The 23500-nt window shown below is 32.4% G+C and overlaps 3 protein-coding genes across 3 annotated transcripts; 1 reads left to right on the top strand and 2 right to left on the bottom strand.

Annotated features, from left to right (window-relative positions):
- The first annotated feature begins 7376 nt into the window (after nt 1-7376).
- On the top strand, nt 7377-13240 carry LOC106765070 (sorting nexin 2B-like). The gene is made up of 5 exons (XM_014649564.2): nt 7377-8636; nt 9562-9771; nt 9932-10192; nt 12726-12812; nt 12916-13240. The coding sequence occupies exons 1-5, from the start codon at nt 7503-7505 to the stop codon at nt 12994-12996; spliced, it is 1773 nt and encodes a 590-aa protein (XP_014505050.1). The 5' UTR covers nt 7377-7502; the 3' UTR covers nt 12997-13240.
- Nucleotides 13241-13810: 570 nt separating this feature from the next.
- Nucleotides 13811-17177, bottom strand: LOC106763043 (probably inactive leucine-rich repeat receptor-like protein kinase IMK2). Its single transcript, XM_014647203.2, has 2 exons — nt 14596-17177; nt 13811-14510 (listed from the first exon to the last, which is right to left on the bottom strand). Exons 1-2 carry the CDS (start codon nt 16484-16486, stop codon nt 13900-13902), a joined length of 2502 nt encoding a protein of 833 aa, XP_014502689.1. The 5' UTR covers nt 16487-17177; the 3' UTR covers nt 13811-13899.
- A 2426-nt stretch (nt 17178-19603) lies between these two features.
- On the bottom strand, nt 19604-21560 carry LOC106763293 (B3 domain-containing protein REM20-like). Its single transcript, XM_014647497.2, has 6 exons — nt 21491-21560; nt 21134-21225; nt 20519-20975; nt 20304-20416; nt 19955-20041; nt 19604-19866 (listed from the first exon to the last, which is right to left on the bottom strand). The coding sequence occupies exons 1-6, from the start codon at nt 21558-21560 to the stop codon at nt 19624-19626; spliced, it is 1062 nt and encodes a 353-aa protein (XP_014502983.1). The 3' UTR covers nt 19604-19623.
- Between the last annotated feature and the right edge of the window lie 1940 nt (nt 21561-23500).

The following is a 23500-nucleotide window of genomic DNA, read 5'->3' as shown; positions in this document are numbered from 1 at the left end:
GCTAGTTAGTCACTTTATATTATTTTTTGTTTGGGTTTTCCTTTTCATGGTTAGTTATAAGTGGGTGCGAACTTTAGCAATTTATTTAACTCCACTTCTTAATCCAGAATAATTAAAGAGAATAAGGAAATTAAACTGAACAGCAAAGTAATCCATCATTTGCGACAAACGTGTCTTTACCAAAGTGGGGTCTTCTTAAACACCACGCTGAAAGTGGCATGTTTCCTATGTTGTAAAATGCACATGTTACTGTAATAATCCTTGCAAGTTCATCGAACTCACTGATGTTGTATGTTCTATGTGTGAGGCATCCAATTTATGTCACATGAACGAAAAATTTTATATGATGATTATTCTGCAAAGGACAAATTTTAAACCTATTCTTTATTTTTTAAATGTGTAATGTATAAATTAGAGGAATTTCAATATAAAATCAACTTGATATATATATGTAAAATAATTATTTATGTTATAATATAAATAAATTAAATTGAATTATATGATGCTTTAAGAAAACTAAATTAAATTTAATATTGTACATTATTTTTAAATTGCGTGAAATATTTTAATTGTTTAAGTTATTATGAATCAATATCTTATTTTAGAGTATTTTTAATAATTCATATGGTTATTCCCTTTCTATATTAGGATATCAATTTAGAAGTGGAGTGTATTTTTTTGACCACACATACATATAAAGATATACACTGATAAGATATTGTTCGTCTTAGAAAACTTTTATTAATAAAGGTATTTTATGTGTATATAAAATCATATTCATTTTTAATTTTTTTATGTGGTATTTTATTTGTATCCAACAATTTTTTCGCTGATAATAAAAAAACAAGTGTGCAAATAATTAGATAAATGGTGTGTAGAGAAAAAAAAATTCAGTAACATGACTATAGATTTGTAGTGAAATAAAAAAAATGACAAAAAAAAATAGAAAACCATAACTCTTTATTTTAATTTATTGATAAAAAACCTTTTAAGATAGTATCAAAAATAAATCGATAAGGATTTAACTTATTGAATCCTTAACCGAAGATTTATGATTTTTTAATATATTTGTTTGTTTTACTTTTGAAAATATATCAAATGTCAATATAATAACATTCCCCTTTCATATTGAAACTCTTGTAAAAATGAAAAATTAAACATGTTTCTATCATATACATTGGTAGATAAAATTTAAAAAAATATATGATAATTATAGTTTTATTTTTAAAATACGTATTCATAAATGAAAATAGTATTTAATACGCTTGACATTAATACTTACTTATTAGATTATAAGACACAAAAACTATCTATGTCAATGTCTTAACAGAAGTCATAGGATAAATCCTTTTCGATATGGGCTTACATTATTTTGTAGTAATTTACCCTTTAATAAGCCGACTCGCTTAGAAAAATATAAGTCACAATTTGCTTGAAAAGATAAGCATATCATCCTTTCTTTCAATTTTTAAATGTACCAGTCAATAAAAGAACTTGCACACTTAAAGTATTTCCAAAAATAAATACATATAAACATATATAGCAAAAACATATTTGAATTTATCCAAAAATCAAACCTTACATAAAGAGCAAACTAAACTATTAACAAAATTATAATCAATATACAAACATGCACCAATTAATTATGATTTTAAATATATAAAATCAATATAAGAAACTCTATTTAATTTTTTTAAAGTTTTAGAGTTTAAAAAAGTAACTCTAATTAATATTTTATAACAACTATATATGAATACTTTTTTTTTAATTACTTATTAAATATATTATAACACGTAACTTATTTTATGTATAAATAAGGATTTCATTTTTACATGTTATGATAAATAAATAATTATATAATTCAACTGTTCCTATTTAAAATATATAAAAATAACATCGTTAAAATTAATTTTTGAAACTTATTTCTTCCATCATGATTTTATTCATAAAAAGTGTTTCAAAATATTAAAAAAACTAATTTAAATAGTTAGTAAAAAATAAAATAAAAGTGAAAACTGATAAATGTTATATAAGTTTCGTTATTATTAAAACTATTTTTACGTAATTTACTGTCTTTCGTTCACTATAATTTATTTTCATTTCTGTTTCTCTTAATCAATTTTGTAAATTTGAATAAAATACATACATGCATTGTTTTTACTGTGCACTGTTGAGAATTAAATGTAAATTTAGGTATCATTAGTAAAAAAAAAAAATTGAATACCATAACGTAAAAAGGTTTAAGTCTTACTATTAACATTATTCGAGGGAGTTGAATGATTGCGAGACATTTTTTACACTACTAATATGTAGATTATGATTTTCAAATTACATCAATTTATAACAGTGGCAAAATTATTCTTCACCTTTTTAACCTATTGATATTGTTGTAAGGATTTCGTATTAAACTTCATAAACTTATCCAACCTAATTACATTTTTCGGATTGACTTTTAACAATTAGGTAACTAATGAATGTATATTTATGTTTATATTTAATTTTAAAATTTTAGTAAAATAATTGTGTTTAAATGATTTAGTTGAATAAGATTTATGATGATTGACTTTATCGGGTTTGACAATTAAAGAGACTTAAAATATAATTTTTAGTTGCATAAATTATTTTGGATAGTTTAATAATTGTTGATGCAGTTGGAATTAAAGTTTGAATTGTAATTTTGAAAAAGAAAGAAATGGCTAACATGTAAATAAAAGAAATTTTTGGACTTCTCTGCAATTTTAAAAAACTAAGAAGGATATAAATGGAATTTAGGACACAATTTAGTTGATATTTTAAAGATGATTAATTAAATCTAGAAATATCACAAAGATCTTCTAAATATTTTTACAATTATCTAAATCTGTTAATTATTTGAAAGATATAACATAAAAGTTCTTATAACATAATATTCAGAGTTCAAACTCAATTAAACCCTATATAAATATCCAAGAGACATAAATCATAGCTCATTCTTCCATTCAAACTCACTGAAAAACAATCATCCGTCACTCCTCTCACTTTTATTTTTGTTAAGTTGAATTAATGAATTTGATTCTTTTGATTATTGATTTGAGTTATTATTCTCTTATGTCTTTCATCTCTCCATGGTATTAAAAATAATGATTTTTGCATTAAAAGGTGTTTGAATCTACATGCATATTGATGATGAGTCAAGCATATTGATGATATGAGTCAAGGGTTTCTAAGCTTGATTGAAAATTTACTTTAGTTGAATTTAGGAACTTTCATATGATTAAACGTGTTCTTACTACTAATTGAGAATGTACTTTGATTGGTGGTAAGATTTCAACTATAATTAATTAAAAATTTACTTTGATTAATTAATTTTTTATTTGGTTAGGAGATTAAGAATAAACACAATTAAACACAATAGGATTTTATTACGAATGTACTTTAGTTGCATTCATTGTGAATAGTCTAGAAAGGTTTTGCATTTGATTAAGATACTATTTTGGTTAATTGTATGGTCACCCTAAAGATAATTAAGAATGTATTTTAATTAATTTGAAACTCGAACAATAATGAATTGAACAATAGTCTATCTTAAAAAAGCAATGAAATTAGCCTATCATTGTTTAATTGATTATTGTTCGAGTTTCAAATGAAATAAAGTACATTCTTAATTAACTTGAGGACGATCATACAATTAACCAAAATAGATTTTCAATCAAATGCAAAACCTTTCTAGATTATTCACATTGAATACAACCAAAGTACATTTTTAATAAAATCCTATTGTGTTTAATCATGTTTATTCTTAAATATTCTAACCAAATTAAAAATTAATTAATCAAAGTAAATTCTCAATTAACTATACTTGAAATTCTTACTACCAATCAAAGTACATTCTCAATTAGTAGCTAGAACACGTTTAATCATATGAAAGTTCCTAAATTCAACCAAAGTAAATTCTTAATCAAACCTAGAAACCCTTGACTCATATGATCAATATGCATGTAAATTCAAACACCTTTTAATGCAAAAATCATTATTTTTAATATCATGGAGAGATGAAAGACATAAGAGAATAATAACTCAAATCAATAATCAAAAGAATCAAATTCATTAATTCAACTTAACCTTATTCGTAATGGAATTATAGTGGCCCTCCATGAATGGAGTGTAATACATGGTAAAATAAAAGTGAGAGAAGTGGTGAATGATTGCTTCAAGTGGAAGAGTTTGAATGAATGAATTATGATTTTTACCTTTCTTAGGTCTCTTTATATAGAGCTTGATTGGGCTTGGAATATTATGTTGATAAGATCTTTTATCTTATATCTTCCAAATAATTAAAAGATTTAGATAATTATAAAAATACTTAGAAGATCTTTTCTGTTGATATTTCTATATTTAATTAATAATTTTTAAAATATCAACTGAATTGTCTCCTAAATTCCATTTACACCCTTCTTAATTTTCCAGAGAACCCCAAAAATTTCCTCTATTTATACACTTTAGCCCACCAGTGCAGAAAGGGCTTTAGACATCTGTTATTTTGGGCTTTTAACATCTAATCCACAACCGACGTCTATACGGGTGAATTAATTGGACGCCGCATTTCCAAAAAACCAATGTCTATGTAGACGTCTGTCTGTGTTAAGTCCGATGTCATAGAACGTCGATTAATGCCTCAACCGACGTTTAAGGACACTATATAAACGTCGAACATGGCCATCACCTACGTCTAAGGCACTACATAGACATCAAACCTAACACTAACTGATGTCTAAAGTCAGTATAGACGTCGGTTTTGGCATTAACCGACGTATAATATTGTCGTTGTGTGTTCAGTGCAACCTTCCTCCTATCTTTGGATAGCCTAGTAGCACACTCTCTCTTTACTAGCTTCCCCACAAAAAAAAAAGTGTGTGTCTTTTACATATCCTATGACATTTCAACCCAAAACGGAACCTGAGGCCTTGCCTAGTTTCATTGCAACCGCAAAAAGAAAAAATTACGGTGACACGACAACTAGGCAACGACTCAGGTTCCATTTTGGGTCAAAACGCCATAAGACATCAAAAAGACGAAGATTTTCTTGGTGAGGAAGCTAGCAATGGGAGAATGTGGTACCACGTTACCCAAAGTAAGGAGCAAACCTGCACTAAAACACAACAAAAACACATTTTAATTGGTTCATTTTGAAGATAACCAATTAAAAGACTAATTTAATCGAATTACAACAAAGTTTAAACGATTTAAATAAAAAAGACGTACCTGGAATGCAATGCCGCGAGAGAGAAAAGGAAGGAGGAAGATGATGATGTGCGCGTAAGTGGGAGTTTGCGGTTTATTTAAGATGAATAAAGGCGTTGGTTAATGCAACAACCGATGTCTATAGTATTATAGGCGTCAGTTACCTTAGTAATGTGACGTCCCATAGAACTTTTCATATGCCCTTTTCAGGCCATTTTGAGGTCGAATTCAAAGGGCGCTGACGTTTAAAGCGATTGATGAAGTGACTTTTCAATAACCGGTCAGACAAGTAGACGACGGTAACCTGCGACATCGACGTCTATAACATTATAAACGTCGCTCCTGTACCACATGACGTCTAAGTGCTTGGCAAGTAGGTGAGTCACATTAATTGCAACCAGATAGACGTCAATTACCTTGCTAATGCGACGTCGAAAAGAACTTTTCACCTGCTTTTTTCAGGCCATGAATGATTTGACTTTTCAATAACCGGTCAGGCCATTAGACATCGGTTCTGCATTACCTAACGTCTAAGTCTTGCTAGGTGGGTAAATAGCATTAACTGTAGCCAGGTAGACGTCAGGCGCGCCAGTAACCGACGTCTATATGGTGACTTCTTACCTACCTGTCAGGACCATGGACGTCGGTTTAGTGAGGAACTGACGTCGAAAATGTTATAAACGTCGCTCCCCATCCCAACCGACATGCCTATGGCCAATTTAATCACGAAAATGCCACTGTTCATTAATATACGTCAAGCCAACCCGTAACCGACGTCTAAGGGGTGACGTTAAAGGTCGATTCTGCACTAGTGACCCTTTCTCTCTTTTTCAAACTTGCAATTCAAATTTTAATTTCAGCTGCATGAACAAACATTAAACTATTCAAAATAATTTATGCAACTAAAAATCATATTTTGAGTCTCTTTAATTATCAAATACAATAAAGTCAATCATCATAAATCTTATTCAAATCAATCATTTAAACACAATTATTCTACTAAAATTTTAAAATAAAATCTAAAATATGAACATAAACATCCATTCATCAATGACAAAGATTCAAAATCACACACTTTAAAAATTAAAGGATAAAAAATGACATCTTAAGTAGAAGTTGGAAAAAATAAACTGTTATATATATTTTACATCCAATTTATGTGGCTAAAATATTATGTTTCACATGTTTTTAAAATGTTATTTATAATATATGATTTAATTTTTATTGAAATAAATAATATATTATTATATTATACTATCGATCAATTAATTACAATTAAGAGAATCAAATATGAAACTAACAACATATTATAAGTTTGGATGATCAATCAAAGAGTTCAAACAATCATTTAACAATCTATCAATTCCAAAATCTAGACAAGTCACGAAACTCGAATGTTCATCTAACAAGCTAAATGATGGTTTATGAAACTAAACATTATAAACAAAATCAAAGTAAATCAATCTTAAAATTGATTAACTAAAATTTAAAATATAATTATTTATATTTAAACCATATTTAAGTTAACCTTAACAAAAAAACATATCACAAAATTTATAAATAAAAATTTAAGATAAAAAAATATATTACGTATTAATTAAATCATTCATTTTTATGTAAGTTAACATAAGTTTAAGATTAAAATTTCTTCTACAAATATCATCATACAATTTAAACAAGACTTCTCGACAAACAAATTTAAATCTTTATATTTCAAACAATTCAACCATTGATCTTTATCCACATTTCCTAACAACTTTTATTAGTCTACTCTTTCAATTAATGTATCTCAAACTCCCAAACAACTTTTATTAGTCTTCTCCTTTAATTAATGTTCGGTAAGTTACTCCCAACTCAGTTATTTAAACTAAAGCTCAGTTAATTAAATTAAAACTGTGAAACAAATAACTGGTAAACAAAAGTTGGGGATTTTGGAAAGAAGAAATCCAATATAACTTGTAAATAGATAAATAACCTTTTTTTTCATAAAAGTTTGGTTAATCGAAAAAGTGAATGGGGAGAGAACTTTGCGATGTTTTAGAGAAAGTCATCGAAAACAGAAAACATAAAATATTTCTTGAGAAAAATAAATATCGAAACCAACGTTCATCAGAAAAAAAAAAAGAAAAAGAAAAAGAAAGAAGGAACAGTTGTCTTTTAGATGTGTGAGGCTGGAAAGAAACACTGCCCTGAGTTTTGGGCTTTGAAGAAAGCAGTTATTTCTAATTCTAAGGGTTTGGTTTGGCTTCTTCTGCATCACAAACAAGATAAACGCGTTTCGCATGCTTCTTAGGTTTGGTGGCACTGGAACCCATTCCCTGGCCCCATCATCCCTATCTTATTTTTTTCTTAAGCGAGTTGACTCACCTACACCACAGAGTCATAACTCGTTCACTTCTCCCTCACACTCTCACTCTCCTCCTTCTTCACCCTTCCCACACTATGATTTCGAATCCCTACCAAACCTCATAGCAGTATCCTCCAAAATGATGAGTCAAGAATTCAATGACGAACAGCATCAGATTATGCACGCCTCTCAAGACGACGAAGTAATGGAGTCGCTGATCCTCGACGACGACGGCGACGACTACGTCCACCGCCAGAGCCAACGCCCTACTCCTCCGCATAGCCCTAATTCCCCTTTCAACTCGTTCCTCGACCCTCCCTCCTACGCCGATGCGATCTTCACCTCCTTCGATTCCAACGGCCACGACCAAGCCATTGACAAAACCCCCGCCCGATCCGGTACCGAAGATTACCTCCACATCGTTGTCACCGATCCTCAGAAGGAGCAGGACCTTGCGACCTCCCTTGTCCCCGGTTCTGCCACCTTCTACACCTATCTCATCACCACACGCACCAACTTCCCCGAATTCGGCGGCGAAGGCACCGAATTCGCCGTCCGGAGGAGGTTCCGCGACGTCGTGACGCTCGCCGACCGGCTGTCGGAGATCTACCGTGGGTTCTTCATCCCGGTGAGGCCGGATAAGAGCACTGTGGAGAGCCAGGTGATGCAGAAGCAGGAGTTCGTGGAGCAGCGGCGCGTGGCGCTGGAGAAGTACCTCAGGAAGCTGGCGGCGCACCCGGTGATCGGCCGAAGCGAGGAGCTGAGGGTGTTTCTCGAGGCAAAGGGGCGGCTTCCACTGGCGAGGACCACCGATGTCGCATCGCGGATGCTCGACGGTGCCGTGAGGCTACCGAGGCAGCTGTTTGGGGGAGAGGCGGAGGTAACTGAGGTTGCTCAACCGGCTAAGGGCGGGAGGGACTTGCTCAGGATTTTCAAGGAGTTGAAGCAGTCTGTTACCATTGATTGGGTTGGGAGCAAGCCCTTGGTTGTGGAGGAGGATAAGGAGTTTATCGAGAGGAAGGATAAGTTGGTGGACTTTGAGCACCATCTTAGCAATGTTTCTCAGCAGGTTTTGTGTTTCTTTGGTTTTTGGTTTTAATGGTTGTCTGTTCACATTGTGGTGCATTTGGATAATGAGTTTAACTGAGTGCTTTATTAGTTTATGAGCTTTCTTGGTTGTTTATATGGAGTATTTCGGCAATCAGCATAACTAAGTGCTTATTCCATAAGTTCATTATCATAGGATTAACTACCTGCATTTGGGTGCTGAGCTTAACTAGCTTATTAAGTTCATTTTATGTTTTTGGCTTTTATGTTTATTAGTTGACTATGGTGCATTCTGGATAATCAGCTTAACTAATTGCTTCTTCAATAAGTACATTATATATAAGGTTAGCCAACTGGATTTGGGTAGTCAGCATAACTAAGTACTTCTTAAGTTATTTATAAGCTTTTGGCTACCATGTTTGTTAGTTAGTTTTTCATGTTGTATCTGGGCAATGAGCTTGACTAAGTGGTTGTTCAATAAGTTCATTCAATAAGCTTACATTGATAAGCTTTAGTGAGTATTGAAATCATTGAAGGAAGTTAAAGGGTTTATAAAATGGTTTAAGTTGCTTTTAAGGTTATTAGCATGACCATATAGGCAAATATCTTCTTAAGCACTTAACGTAGGATATGTTTAAACATGTTCCATAAAAGCACTTCCAAATACACTTGCAATGCATGTTTTGGATTAGCTTACTCTGGGGAAATAAGAGCTCTCTTAATTACTTCTTGAAACAGCTTTAAAATATTTATTGTCCTGTGGTCGAATTGAAAACATTCCTCTTAAGTGTCTCTGTGATTATTGGATTTAGATTTGTTTAAAATATGCTCCTTTATCAAATTGAATAACCATGTCCATTTTTGTTTTGTGGAACTGAATAAAAATTGTTTTTTTTTCTTCTTTGATCTCTGAGCTGGATTTTGTTTACCTGCATTGACACCTACAGGCTGAATCCCTAGTCAAGTTTCAGCAAGACATGGGTGAAACAGTGGGTGAACTAGGGCTGGCTTTTGTAAAGCTAACTAAATTTGAGACAGAAGACGCCATATTTGAGTCTCAGAGGGTACGAGCTGCTGACATGAAAAATGTGGCAACTGCGGCTGTTAAAGCAAGCAGGTTATATAGAGAGCTGAATACACAGACAATCAAACATTTGGCAAGTACAAATATTCTTGTGACTCATGATAGAAGCTCTTAGTCTTTTAAAAATCTATGGTGGAAAGCTGGAAACTATCTTGATTATAGATGCTTTAACCTCCTGACATACTTATCCCAAACTCATTTCTGTTGTGACTATTATCTTCTTCATGTTGCAGGATAAATTACATGAATACCTTGGCACAATGCTAGCTGTCAACAATGCATTTTCTGACAGATCAAGTGCGTTGTTGACTGTTCAAACACTCTCATCAGAACTAGCTTCTTTACATTCGCGGGTGGAAAAGCTTGAGGTTGCTTCATCCAAAATATTTGGTGGTGACAAGTCTAGGTTGCGGAAAATTGAAGAGTTAAAAGAAGCCATCAGAGTTACTGAGAATGCTAAAATTTGTGCAGATAGAGAGTATGAACGAATCAAGGTAACGTTTTACAACCTTTTGCTGGGTTATCCTCTCCCTTCTTTGGCACGTGTAACTCTGACTTAGCTGTACTCTGGAAACTATGAGCTATTATCTTATCTCCCTGCATATTAACTCATTTTCACTCTCAACTGATTTTTCTCATATTTTCTTTGGCATACCACTACATTGCATGCCTCCTCCATATTTGTCATGCATCGAAGAATATTGTCTTTATTTGTCTTCATCTCATGTTCGCAGTTATATTAAATGGTAATACATTGTGGGAAAATTGATGGGATACATTAAATTATCATAAATGTTCTTAATGAAATCAGTATCACTTACTTTTTGATAATAAATTTGACCTGCTAGAAATAGATTTTCACTTGATTTTCTTGATACTTCAAATGCAAGTGAATTTGTAGCCAAGTGTCAGAATGAAATAAAATAGACTGTACTAGTTACACGAACCATATTTTGATGCACGTATAAATTGTTTCATTGAGGGCTGCCTCAATTTAAAATTTCAGTCAATAGCAGATTTGGTTACAAATTCAAATTTGATTCTAGATCTATTGCCATTTTAGTATGTAAATCTAATGGTTTATTTTTAGATCTTACTTTGATAATTGAAGTAGTGAAGCAAAGAAAGGATAACCATTGTTATATTGTTTAGTGCATCGAGATCACACATTGGAAGTAGACTATTCAAACTTATATTCTATACTATGGCTTCAAAGTTATCAATATGTTGCTCATTGCTTCAAAGTTGATCAATATTTTGCCTAGTGCTTCAAAGCCTCAACTAGAAATAGAGTGAAAAATCCAGTCATATAGCATATAAATAATGAGTTTAAATCATGGAAGCATATTATGCATACAAAAGGTAAGAAGAGGGAAATCCATCTCATATGTTGATTATACATTAAGGGTCTTTAATAAATAACTTGTATTAAACCATTATTTGTTTGAGATAAACAACTCTAATGTTTGGATCCCAACAAATTGGTGTGGTGAACTTGGAGTGAACACAAGTGGTTGAAGAGTTTTGTATTTGAAGATTCCTTTTATTGAGAGTCTTCCTGACAAGAAGGTTTAGGTAAATATGTCCCCTTGTGATAAAAATGGCAGTACAAGAAGTTAACGGCTGTTGCTTAGGGGAAGGAACTCACATTGAAGGGGAGATTATTCAGATTCCAAGACTAAATTTGGTCCTACATTGAGTAGGAATGAGCAAGATGAACTGTATATAAGAAAGAAGATCCACAAATTCATTGCTTTAAATTTTTGGATTGGAGATGATGCCTTGGTCTCTCTTATTAATGCTCATGGCACATTAGTGTCAAATCTCTTTGGTGGTTCTCCTCGCAAGAACCCAACAAATGTTTCAATAACTTGGAACGAACACCTGAGTGGTTGAGTGGTTGAAGAGTCATGTATTTGAAGATTTCCTTGTATTGAAAGTCTTTCTGATAAGGGTTTTGGAAACACATATCTCGTAAACAAAGGGTCACCATTGATTAGGAATGAGCAATATAAGTAGTATATTAGAAAGTGGACTCACAAGCTCATTGTTTTAAGGTTTTGAGTTATAGGTGGTTTCTTGGTCTTTCTTATATATAGTGCTCACAGCTTATTGGTACTGACTCCTCAACGTTTCCTCTCATAAGAAGTCAACATCTAAAATTGAAAGCCAGTTCAAACTAATACCGCTGTTTGCATGTTTGACCTGCTCATCTGTTTTTTCCCTCTAGTTCTTTGTTTCTCTTCCTCTTGCTTCTGCTTTATTGGTTAAACAAACTGAAAACTAGATAAACAATTCACTGGCTTTTCAAATTTAACCGGCCCAGTTAATTAATCAAAAGTGAATCTATAAATTTGGTTTCATTGGGATATGGGAGTACAATTGTATTGATTTATGATTAAAGTTTGTATATATGAAAATTTGCTTTAATAGTACAATTTGTTATAATGTTAGCATCATCTGATATTTTGTTTTGGAGAAACTATTAGCAGAAGCATCCCATGAAAAATGAAGATTCAGCTGATTAATTTTGGCTCTATAGAACGGTAGAATCCAAATAGCGTGATTCACCTGAACCAAAATACTATAGTTCATCTGTTATTCTCTCTTATGGTACTTTTTGCAATATGCTTCTTTGTTTTCTGCAATCACCAAAAATATTTGGGTTGCTTCAATGGAACAAAGGGAAAATTTGAATCACATCAAATGTGAGAGGACTACGGAATCCAGGGGGAGGAAAATTTCACCTTCCAATTTTCAATTTTGTTCAGTTCCATATATCTGCGGTGGTCTTTTCATCTTTTGTAAAAAAGGTTCTAGAGTTTCAGCTCTTAGCAATTTGTTCCATTATATCCGAGTTTCCTTTGGTCTCCAGATTAAGATGTGATTTCCTTACGTGTTCTTCATATTTAGTTCAAAATTGTATTTCTATTAAGAAAAACAAAACATCAATTAAAATGTTTATGAAATATCGTTGGGAAGTCTCTATCATGGAATATTGTCTTATGAGTATGGAAATGTTTGCAGGAGAACAATAGGAGCGAACTTGAAAGAATTGACCAAGAGAGAAATAGAGACTTTCAAAGCATGCTGCGAGGGTTTGTTGTCAATCAAGTAATGTTCATTTATGTTCTAAGTTCTGTTAGCTGTTACGTTTAGATGGCGTTTATCTTTTGTGGTTCAAAAAAGTTGCTAATCCACGTCATCCATTTTACAGGCAGGCTATGCGGAGAAGATGGCAGCTGTGTGGGAGAAGCTTGCGGAAGAAACAGATGCTTACTCAAGAGACAGCAGCTAAAATGCGCTTGGTGTAAATTCTGATTTCACCTTTTCTATGCAGTAATTATAGATTTTGGTTTCATTAATTTAATTTTATGTAGTTACAATACTTTAGACGAACTTTTAGTTTTAACCCTAGAGCTGTATATGCATATATCTTTTTTTTTTTTTTTTACCGACGACATTCAAGATATCAATGTTTTTAACTACTCAGAGCTGTACATTTCTTGTTTTAATTTTTAATTTCTTTTTTTGTGAACGCAGTTGAGTGTCTAACCCCTAATGGTTCATTTTTTATGTGGTACTTATATATTTTGGTTTCATTAGTTTAATACTATATTCGTTTGTGGTTTCACTTTGCGAACTTGGTAAACTGGAGAATGGTGATTGTTTTTTGGAGAGAGACTGGAAGAAAAGTTGACTTCCTCAAAATATACTTTTCCTTCTATTTTAATTTATTTTTTTTCTCATCCACTGGGCTTAGTTTTTCCTAGAATTTATATATGCACGTAGTACTTTATTTTCATGTTTAATTTTTGTTGTTGTGAATGTATTAACCGACTTTCTAACCTTAAATGCGTTGGGTTGTTAGAATCCACTGATTGGTGGTGTTATTATTAACTGTTAAATTAAAACTCAAATTTTCACAGGAAATTTGTGATTTTGATTTTCACCGCTGCAATTATCTACATATGTGACGAAATAGAAGAATTTAACGCGAAAGTGAGACCCAGGGTGGAAGAGAACCAGATCTAGTTTATAATAATAAAATGAACCAATAAGTGTTAAAGAGAACACTTACCGATTTAAGCACACTACTATATATACAGACACTAGAATTCCTCGCAGGCCAAAAAGAAATTGATGTAAGAATGAAAGAATAATAAAGTAGCTACTCTACTACTACGTTAGTCCTAAATACTCATTCACTGGTGGAAGGGATGGCTCCATCGTCACCCGAACTGGCTGATATCTCCGGTCTAATCTCTTCAAGCTGCTGAAGGACTTGCTGGACTTCTGGTCGTGCTGATGGAGAAGGATCAACACAGTGCAAAGCAAGCTTCAACGTGTTCAGCATTTCGTCGCCGTATGTTGAAGCATCTCTCATCAACTCTACATCGAAAACTTCATTTGTCCACTCCTCTTTGACAATGGAGGCAACCCACTGAGGTAAATCCACGCCATTCAAAGCCTCACCAGGTGGCTTCCCCGTTAGGAGTTCTAACAAGATGACACCAAGACTGTATACATCAGTTTTTGTGTTGGCTTTCTTAAGCTTCGAGAGCTCAGGTGCTCGGTATCCCAATGCCCCAGCAGTGGCAATCACGTTAGAATTAGCAGCAGTTGTCATCAACCGAGAAAGGCCAAAATCAGCTATTTTAGCATTCGTATTCTCATCCAGCACCACATTGCTGGACGTAAGGTTTCCGTGAATAATGTTTTCATTGGAATGAAGGTATAACAAGCCACGACCCATTCCCTGCGCTATTTTCATCCTTGTTGGCCAATCAATGGCTGTTTCGGGCCCACGAGCTGCACAAAGATGGAAAACTGTCAATACAATAGTGTGTTGACAAACTGTACCATGACAAGTAAAAAATTATCAATGCAATCTTACCGTGTAGGAAAGAAGCAAGACTTCCCTTAGGCATGTAATCAAATACTAGAAGCTTTTCTCCTTTGGGTCCCAAGTAATAGGCTCTCAATGCCAGAAGATTTGGGTGTCGAATTCTTCCTATAATACTAACTTCAAATTCGAATTCTCTCTGACCTTTCGTGATCTTTTCCCTCAATCGTTTAACTGCAGCTTGACTTCCATCCTCTAATGTAGCCTTGTAAACAGTTCCATACGTACTCTTTCCCATTATCTCCGCTGTTGCACACAAGAGATCATCAGCTGTAAAAGCCAATGGTCCATCAAAGTGGACTAGTTTACCTCCGGCCTCACCACCACCAGCTTCAGCTTCACCTGCGACAGGAGGGACTCCTTTTTCTGTCGTGGCAGCAGATGCAGATGCTCTCCCTGTGGCCTGGCCACCCTCTGCATTTGATGCTGTTCTTTTTCTGATCAGGCAGAATAGCAGAATGCAGCAAAGTGTTACCAGTACAACAAGGAGCACTCCTGCTACTATGAGAATTATGTCTTTGGTGCCTAGTTTCTTGTGTCGACGGTTTTCTGATATTTCTTTAGGTGAACCAAAAGGAGCTGACGAGGGACATGGGGTGGAAGGGCTATATCCACACAGTTGAATATTTCCCACAAATGAGCTTGAATTAAATTTATGCCCAAGTAGGGCTGGAACCGGACCAGAGAGGTTGTTATGAGAAACGTTGAAGAAATCAAGACCACTCAGATCTTCAAAGGATGCTGGAATTTCTCCACCGAGATTATTCATTGACAAATCAAGCTGTGTAAGCTTTGACATGTTTCCAATACTCTGAGGAATATGGCCACTGAATTGGTTTCTGCTAAGAACTAGAACAGATAGATTGTGCAATCTGCCCAAGGCTTCTGGGATTTGATTACCTAGGTGGTTGTTCTCTACATTCAAGAGAGTGAGAGAGGACACATTAGAGAGAGTGGCGGGCAAGCTTCCGTTCAATGCATTACTAGAAAAATCTACCGTCTTAAGTCTATAAAGGCTTCCTATTTCATTTGGGATAGGTCCTGTAAGCTGGTTATGACTGAGAGAAATATCTGTGAGTTCACTCAAGTTGCCCAAAGAAGCAGGAATGGTGCCACTCAAGAAGTTATAATCTAGGATCAGATTTTGGAGGCGAAAGACGTGGTTCCTCAAGCTACCACCCCACGAATTAGGAATAGAACCCGAGAGATTGTTGTGTTGAAGAGATATGTAAGTGAGAGAAGTTAAGCGAGTTAAGGTAGTTGGTATTGGGCCAGAGAAGGAATTAAAGCTCAAGTTAAGCCAATAAAGCTTAGTGGCATTCCCAAGGCTGATCGGGATTGTCCCGCTGAGCAGATTGTTACTGAGGTCTAAAGACTGAAGCAAAGGACATGAACCTAATGAAGGAGGGAGAGAGCCTGTGAACCTATTGTTGAAGAGTTGAACCCCTCTCAGATTGAGAAGAACTCCCAGTGATGAAGGGATCGAACCACCGATTTGGTTATCGTGGAGACTAAGCTTTCTTAGCCCTTGAAGTTGGCCAATCCTCTCGGTGATACGCCCCTTCAACCCTTTCCATGGAAGCTGAATCACAATAACCTGTCCCTGGGCACACTTGATACCAACCCAACCTCCAGAACAAGCTCCATAGCCACTGTCATTCCAGCTTCTGAGGAAGCCTTCGGGATCAACCAACTCTTGCTTGAATGCCTCAAGTGCCAGGAAGTTCGACTGTGTGACAACAACCCCATCCCAACGCTCTTCACCAAACACTGCCACCACAATAAACCACAAAAGGAAAAACAAGCGCAAAAAATGAGCATTTCCCACATTCCTCACCCCATTTTGAAAATGCTTATTTGAGGTGAGGTTCTCGGTCCCCATTACAACAAAAGGAAAAATAGAAGGAAGGAAGCAAGAAAGAAGTGAACTAAGGAAGAAAAAGTGGGAGACTTTGAATGATTAGTTGGTGAGAGAAAGTGTCCATAAGAGAGTGATTGAGGAAGAAGAGGAAGAAGAGGTGGTTGAAGATTTTGTAGGAATGGGAAGAAAGAGGGGCACGTGAGGATGAGTGGGGAGCGCGGGGTGAGGAATCTTGTGTTGGGAAGAGAGAGGAAAAACGGAAGACAATTGTCAGGTGGGTGTGGTGGGCACAGTAGATGTATGTATATGTATTGTACTCTTTTTCTTCCTTCTAAGTAGTTTTCTTGCAAAGACAAACGGCTAGTTTTTCCTTACAAACTATACATATTTATTTGTTGTTTTCTCATATCTTTATGTGTTCTCTGTCCGCACCCCTAAGTCCCAACGGCTATTTCTTCTTCTCCACTTATACTGTAGGCCCATCCCATTCCTCCATTATTCACTTCCCCACCACAAACTTACAAATTCATGCCAAATCACCAACTTACCCCTCCTCCTATCTAAATTAAATATACCATTTTTACACTCGTCTAATATTTTTAAAAGGAAAATACCCTGTAACACAAAACAATCAAATAAAAGAAATTTCTTACGAGTTCAATCACGTTTTTAGCTACAATTACCCTCAAATATAGATAAAACAAAAGAGGTCTATATAAATAACAATAAGAAGATAACTAAGGAAGTTAACTACTTTTTTTTTTCTTTAGAAAGAAAAAAAAAAACTAATTGATACCTATGTAGTTAGTTCCTTTTTATTTATAAGTGCTAAAGATTAAGTTTAATTTAAATGTATCTAGGATGACAATGGGTCGGATCAGATATAGATAGCGTCTACTCGCAATCCAACATGACAAAAAAAAGTTCACTTATTATCTGATTTACTACTCGCACGAATATCTATTTAAAAAATATTTGTGGATATTTTTTATATTTATTTTTTGCAGGTAGCGAATATCCACGGATACGGATAGGATAATATCCGCACTCGACCCGTTTATAAGCGGATATTAAAAAATCCGCTACTCATAATTTGCGGGTAGTAAATATCTGCGTATATCAACTATCCGTTATGAATTTTATATAGAAATATCCGTGAACACGGATTTTTTTGCCATCTCTAAATGTATCTATAAAATTAAATTATTCAATTTGTGATAGTGTTTAATGACATTACATATAATTTAAAGCAATGTTTTTTTTTGGGGGAGGGGGAATGCTAAATAATGTCATAAGAATACTAGTTAAAGTATGATTAATGATCTTTCATTCTACTATGTTGAAATTTGATTAAAGCATAATTAATGATAATTGATTTTACTGTATTTATGTTAAAATCTGGAATAATTAAGTCTACTAATTAAATAATATAAATTCATATAACTAATTTTTTAAAGACAAAAATATCTCTTTTTGTCTTTTATTCCTACCGTAATTTTCTAAACACAAAAATAAATACTTTAGAGTTTCTGCGGTTTCCGTCAAGAAGCAAGCAAAAGTTTCTCTAACGCTTGAAGACCCTCTCTCAGTGAAGGCTTGAAAGGTAAAGACTTGAAACATTTGAAAGCTACTGTCTTTAATTTTTTGCAATTCCAAATTCTTTTGTAATGGAAAGATTGCATTTTTTATGAAAAAAAAAAAATCCCTTTTTCTACATATTGTTTTTGCCACTCCTTCAAATTATTATTTTTTGTTTGTTTTGTTCTAAATAGGACAAAGTGTTTAAACCTTTTAAGAATCCCAAAGATTAGTGTATAAGAGTTGCATAAAAAAAAAAAACAGAAACGTAAAGATAGTTTGTTTGAGTTTTTTAATAAAAAAAGAAAAAAAAATTAAACAGAAAAAATACTTATTATATTTTTTAGAAGTTTGTTTGTCGGTGTTGTGTTAACCCATTCGGGTTGAAACTATTGTTAAGTATCTTATATAAGTTTAAATCAAGTTTTAATTATTGGTGTTATGCTTTACTAATTAATTTTTCTAAAATAATCCTCAAAATTTATTTTTATAATTAGCTTAGATGAATATATAAATATATTTAAAATCAATATCAAATGCATCCTTTAGATCTTTGCAATGTACCAAAAGCGTCTTTATCAACAAATAAACAATGAGAGTGCAATCCCATGTAATAGGCAAATATAGAAACTGCTCCTTCTACCAGCCAAGTTTTATGGCTATGCTTAGGCAAATTGTTAAAAAAAGTTTGTGCTTTTTTATGCACTTTTTTCTAAATGAGTTGAAGGTAGACTACGATGTAGTTATTTATGAGTCCAAAAGTGATTGAAATTGATCTTTTACTTTCATTTATTTATTTATGGGATCAAACATAATAGTCAAGTCTACTAAGTTTATGTATAAGGTTAGACGATGGTTTACCTCTCTATTAAGGATGTTTATAAGAGGAACTTGATTTTTTTTTTTAAAAAAAAATCAAATGGGATTATATAAGATGTTTCCAATGTATAAATCATTATCAAATATGTCTTCGTGGTATGTGTTGATGTGTTGATGTTTTAAATCCTATAGTATAGATTCTATTTTAAGAAAATACTAGTATGATCTTGCCATAAAAATATCCTAACAACTTTATATATCTACACTAACACACCTGATATGACTTAATTTGATTCATGAACAATATATGTTGAATGAGAAAAAAATGAAAATAATACTAAGAGAAAGTATATAAGAAATGGAATAAAGAATGAGATGGCCATATGCAAGATTTTGTTGAGATAGATAAGTTTGTAAAGTCTTATTTTTATTGAGATATCAAAAGTTAAAAGGACTTTTAATAACATGCACACAAAAGTTAAATTCAAATTTGTCCAGTAGCCAAGAAATCAAAAGGAATTTAAGCTTACAAGCAGAATTCCAAACTAATTCCAACAGAAATTGTCCAAATTAGAATAAGAGAAATGGTTGAGAAGTAAAATAGAGTAAACATTGTGCAATGGAACAAAGATAAATATTGTTTTCATTCATTGAGAAAATAGCAGAAAGCATTCCATATGAGAAAATTATAAATATTAGTTCTTATAAGTATTTACTGTAAGCAAATACAATTCACTGGTAGATTCAATTGCTTGGTGTGTTCATCCGTTTCTAGCACCAAGCACATGCACCTGAATTGTTCTTACTATCTTGTCTTTTCCCAATACAATTTCACATATGCATACATCATGTTCTTTGATCTTGTTCTTTGTACAAAAACTTGTCCACCCTTTAATACATACTCGACCATCTTGCCACTCAGACACTTTTGTTACTTTCGAATACATCTGTGTCTGTCGTGAGAAGCCACAATGATTGTTTCGTAATTCCTTTCTTTGAGTGTCCTGAACCAAAAAAAAGTACACTATTCTCAGGACAAACAATAACACATACATAATCATCAAAATGGTAAGTTACTACTGAAAAGTATACCTCACTTTGGAAGCATCGGCAACGTGAAAGAGTGATCTTTTCTGGAAAAGTAAGGGACCTGTCTCTGAGAATATTTGCTGGAACATGCTGCAAAGCAAGAACATACAATACTTTTGAGTTATATGGAAAGTGAAACAACAAAAACAAGGGTCAAAGAGTGAGAGAAAAAAACATTGAATGTACATTTTTGTTTCAACATCTACTTAGAAATATAAAGATTATAGGTAATTCAATTAGCAGTGAGGAACATAAACTAAGTAAATGGACTTATATTACTCATATCTTACAACAATTCTCTATTGTCAAAATGCCAATATTTACAAACAAGAGAGAATATAAGAATTCTAACCAATTCATTGGGTCTATTTTTATATAGTTTTGCTTCAAAGTATGGATTTTCATGCTGAATATACATTTGTGGATCAAATTCATAGTCTTCAAGATGAGGATCTTCAGCATCCCCTGAACCAGATAAATGAATCATTGAAATGCTCTCATAAGAAATGCAGAAAAAAAGAATGTTATTAGACATTATTTTTTCTCAAAGTAAAAAGTTAAACTTACTATTACTGGCTCTACTATGATGACTTTTACTCCTCACGTGTTCTTCTTCACTCTCTTCTTCTATTTCTGTATAATTGTCATCGTGGTAGTACTCATCCTCATCATCAATGTCTTCCTCGTCTTCCATCATATAGTCTTCAGAGTTTTCATTCTCTTCCTCTCCGGTGATGTCTATCACCTCATCTTCTTCAACTTCTCTCCTTTCACACCGTGATGATTGTTCAAGAATTACCACCTTAAATACATTGGTCCCATCATACTTGAAAAGCATAAAATCTGCTTTTCTTATACAGTTTTCTTCTTGAAAAACCTTCCAACCCTCTCCAAAGTACATTTTCTGTCCAACAAGACGAGTTTTAACACACCAAACCCTACCACTAACATTTCTGAGGATAATATCTTTAGGGATTGCCCTTCTTCCTAAACCTCTAGACTTCACAAAACAACTTGGAATAACCTGAAATTTGAGGAAAAACACAATAAGATGATCAAACTTAATCAAGATATAATACTTTGGTAATGTTTTGAAATCAACTACTGCATACATTGGTATACAATGTACAACAATATTCTGAGTAGTAACATAGTGTAGATTGCAAAACTAAGAAAGTATACCATTGTTTCAGAGTGTTTTTCTGGGGAGAAGATTTTAAAGAAGTATTCCTTGGCTGCAGTAGTCATTGAGTTCTCCAAAACTATTGTTACTCCTGAAAATTTGACAAGAAAACATTTAATAAACCTATAACTGTGGCATGAGGGCTACCCAATAGTGCATGAATGCATTCTATATATGTAGTTATTTTATTTATACTGTTTTTGCTTTTAATATATCCATGAAAAAGAATATTAACCAAATGAGAAAATTAAAGTGTTGAGTACTGTTGCTTTATATAGTAAATTGGTCTGATAAAAAAAGTTGCAATTTCGTGATAATACACATGAAAGTGATAGCTTGCAGGCTGTAAATTATACGATTTGATTCTATATCCCTACCAAGCATTATGGAAGTCCCATGCCACGTGTCAACTGCAAGAATAACCATTTTTTCCCTCACCTCTTGCATGTTTTCTAAAGGATTATTGCATTTGTTATTGTTTGAAAGTCGTTTTATATAAACCTACTCAGATGAATAAATAGGTTTTTTTTTTTTTTTTTTTTTTTTAAATAGGTTTTCTAAATGATAATTCTCTATGTATAAGATCAGTAGTCCTCTAATTAATAATTTAATAGGTCTTATACTATAATTTCACACTACAAAGAAAAATCATTTGATTTGCTCTAACATCAAGCTTTTGAAGAAATAAGGCATATAAAAACAAGAAAAGAAATATATTGTAATATCAATCAAATAAACACTCCATTTCACACAAAAATAAATATTTTTATGATAATTCATATAATTTAATTTTAAAATAAAAATTTGTATAGTTAAAATATTAATATAATTAGTTTTCAAATTTATTGTTTTCTTATTAAGATTTTCAAGGCTTCAATACTCTAAAATCAATTACCAAGGTTTTATGGGAATGTTAGAGAGTGGTTTAGTAGGATAAAAATATTCATATTTCTTTATTTATTTATTTTATTATTAATGCAAAATATTTTTTAGAATTTTTTATTTTATTTTAGAGAGGCCCAATTATAAATAGAGAACTGATAAAGTAGTTTGTGATTGCTACCAGTAAAGTTATCTCTTGTTTATTGCGTAGTTTAAGTTTAACCATTAGATTTTGTATATCTTCTATTCTTTAGTGTATTTTTATTTTCTTAAAATATGGATTTAGTGTGTAAAGTGATATATATATATATATATATATATATATATATATATATATATATATATATATATATATATAATATTTTGTCAGTTCAATTAATTTATAAGTGATTAAATTCGGCTTTACATTGTGTATTTTCGGGTTGAGTTTATGTTTAAGGTGTCATGAATCTAAAATTCAAGGTGACCTCTCTCTCTTTAAAGAAGGGTAACATTGTTTTAAATCCTAGTAGACTATAGCCCTCAAACATTCCTTTTATAGATTAAAAGACAAGCATTGTAGTAAAAGGGGATGGAAAATGTCAAAATAGTGTGAAAGTCTGATTGCATATTGTATTGTATCTTCTTGTATTTCAGTTTATAAATTTTAAAATATAAAGTAAAATATTTTTTTTAAATTATATAATTTGAAATATATTTATATTTTAAATTTACAATCTAAAATATAATTTTGTATTTCGAATTGAGTATTTTAGTATATAAAAAATTATATTTTGAATTGCAAGATAAAATAAAATATATATACTTTTAATTTAGAATGTAAAATTTACATTTTAAAGTGTATAAATCAAACTAAAAATTTACATGGATAGAGGAAAAAATTATGGAAGAGCTGGAAGAACTTGTCTTTGAAGCATAGTGGCATGAAAGTCTGATTGTAAGGTTGCAGCCCATTCTTCATAGCCCAAAGTTTGGTGACTAGAACAACTTTATTTTATTATGTTTTTACTAAATTTTTAAAAAAAATTTCAACCTCAAAAATAGAGTTAAGACTAGAGGTGTCAAATTAGTCTATTTGATAGGCCTGACACTATTCCATGTGAGTTGAGACTAAAAAAGTTTACAGGGCCAGAAATAATTCTTAGGGTGTTTCATCCCACACCTTCAACATATCATCCTGTACCTCCAAAAATTCCACTTTTAACCTTCAGACATCTCATTCTGTACTCTTTTCATTTTTTTCTCTTTCTTATTAAAAGCATTCTGCACCTTTTTCATTATTAAAAACATTCTACATCACCTTAATAATAATCTAATTTAATTTAAAATTTAAATATTATTTAATAATTATTAAAATATGATTTATATTATAATAATAATTATATTAAAAAATTAAAATAAAATAAATAATATTAATAATAATAATCAATTTGATTTAATATATTCAAAATATATTAAATTATATTAAAATATTAAAGTAAATT

This window comes from Vigna radiata, chromosome 6 (assembly GCF_000741045.1).
Source record: "Vigna radiata var. radiata cultivar VC1973A chromosome 6, Vradiata_ver6, whole genome shotgun sequence".
NCBI classification, from domain to species: Eukaryota; Viridiplantae; Streptophyta; class Magnoliopsida; order Fabales; family Fabaceae; genus Vigna; species Vigna radiata.
This window is presented reverse-complemented; position numbering and strand designations above follow the sequence as displayed.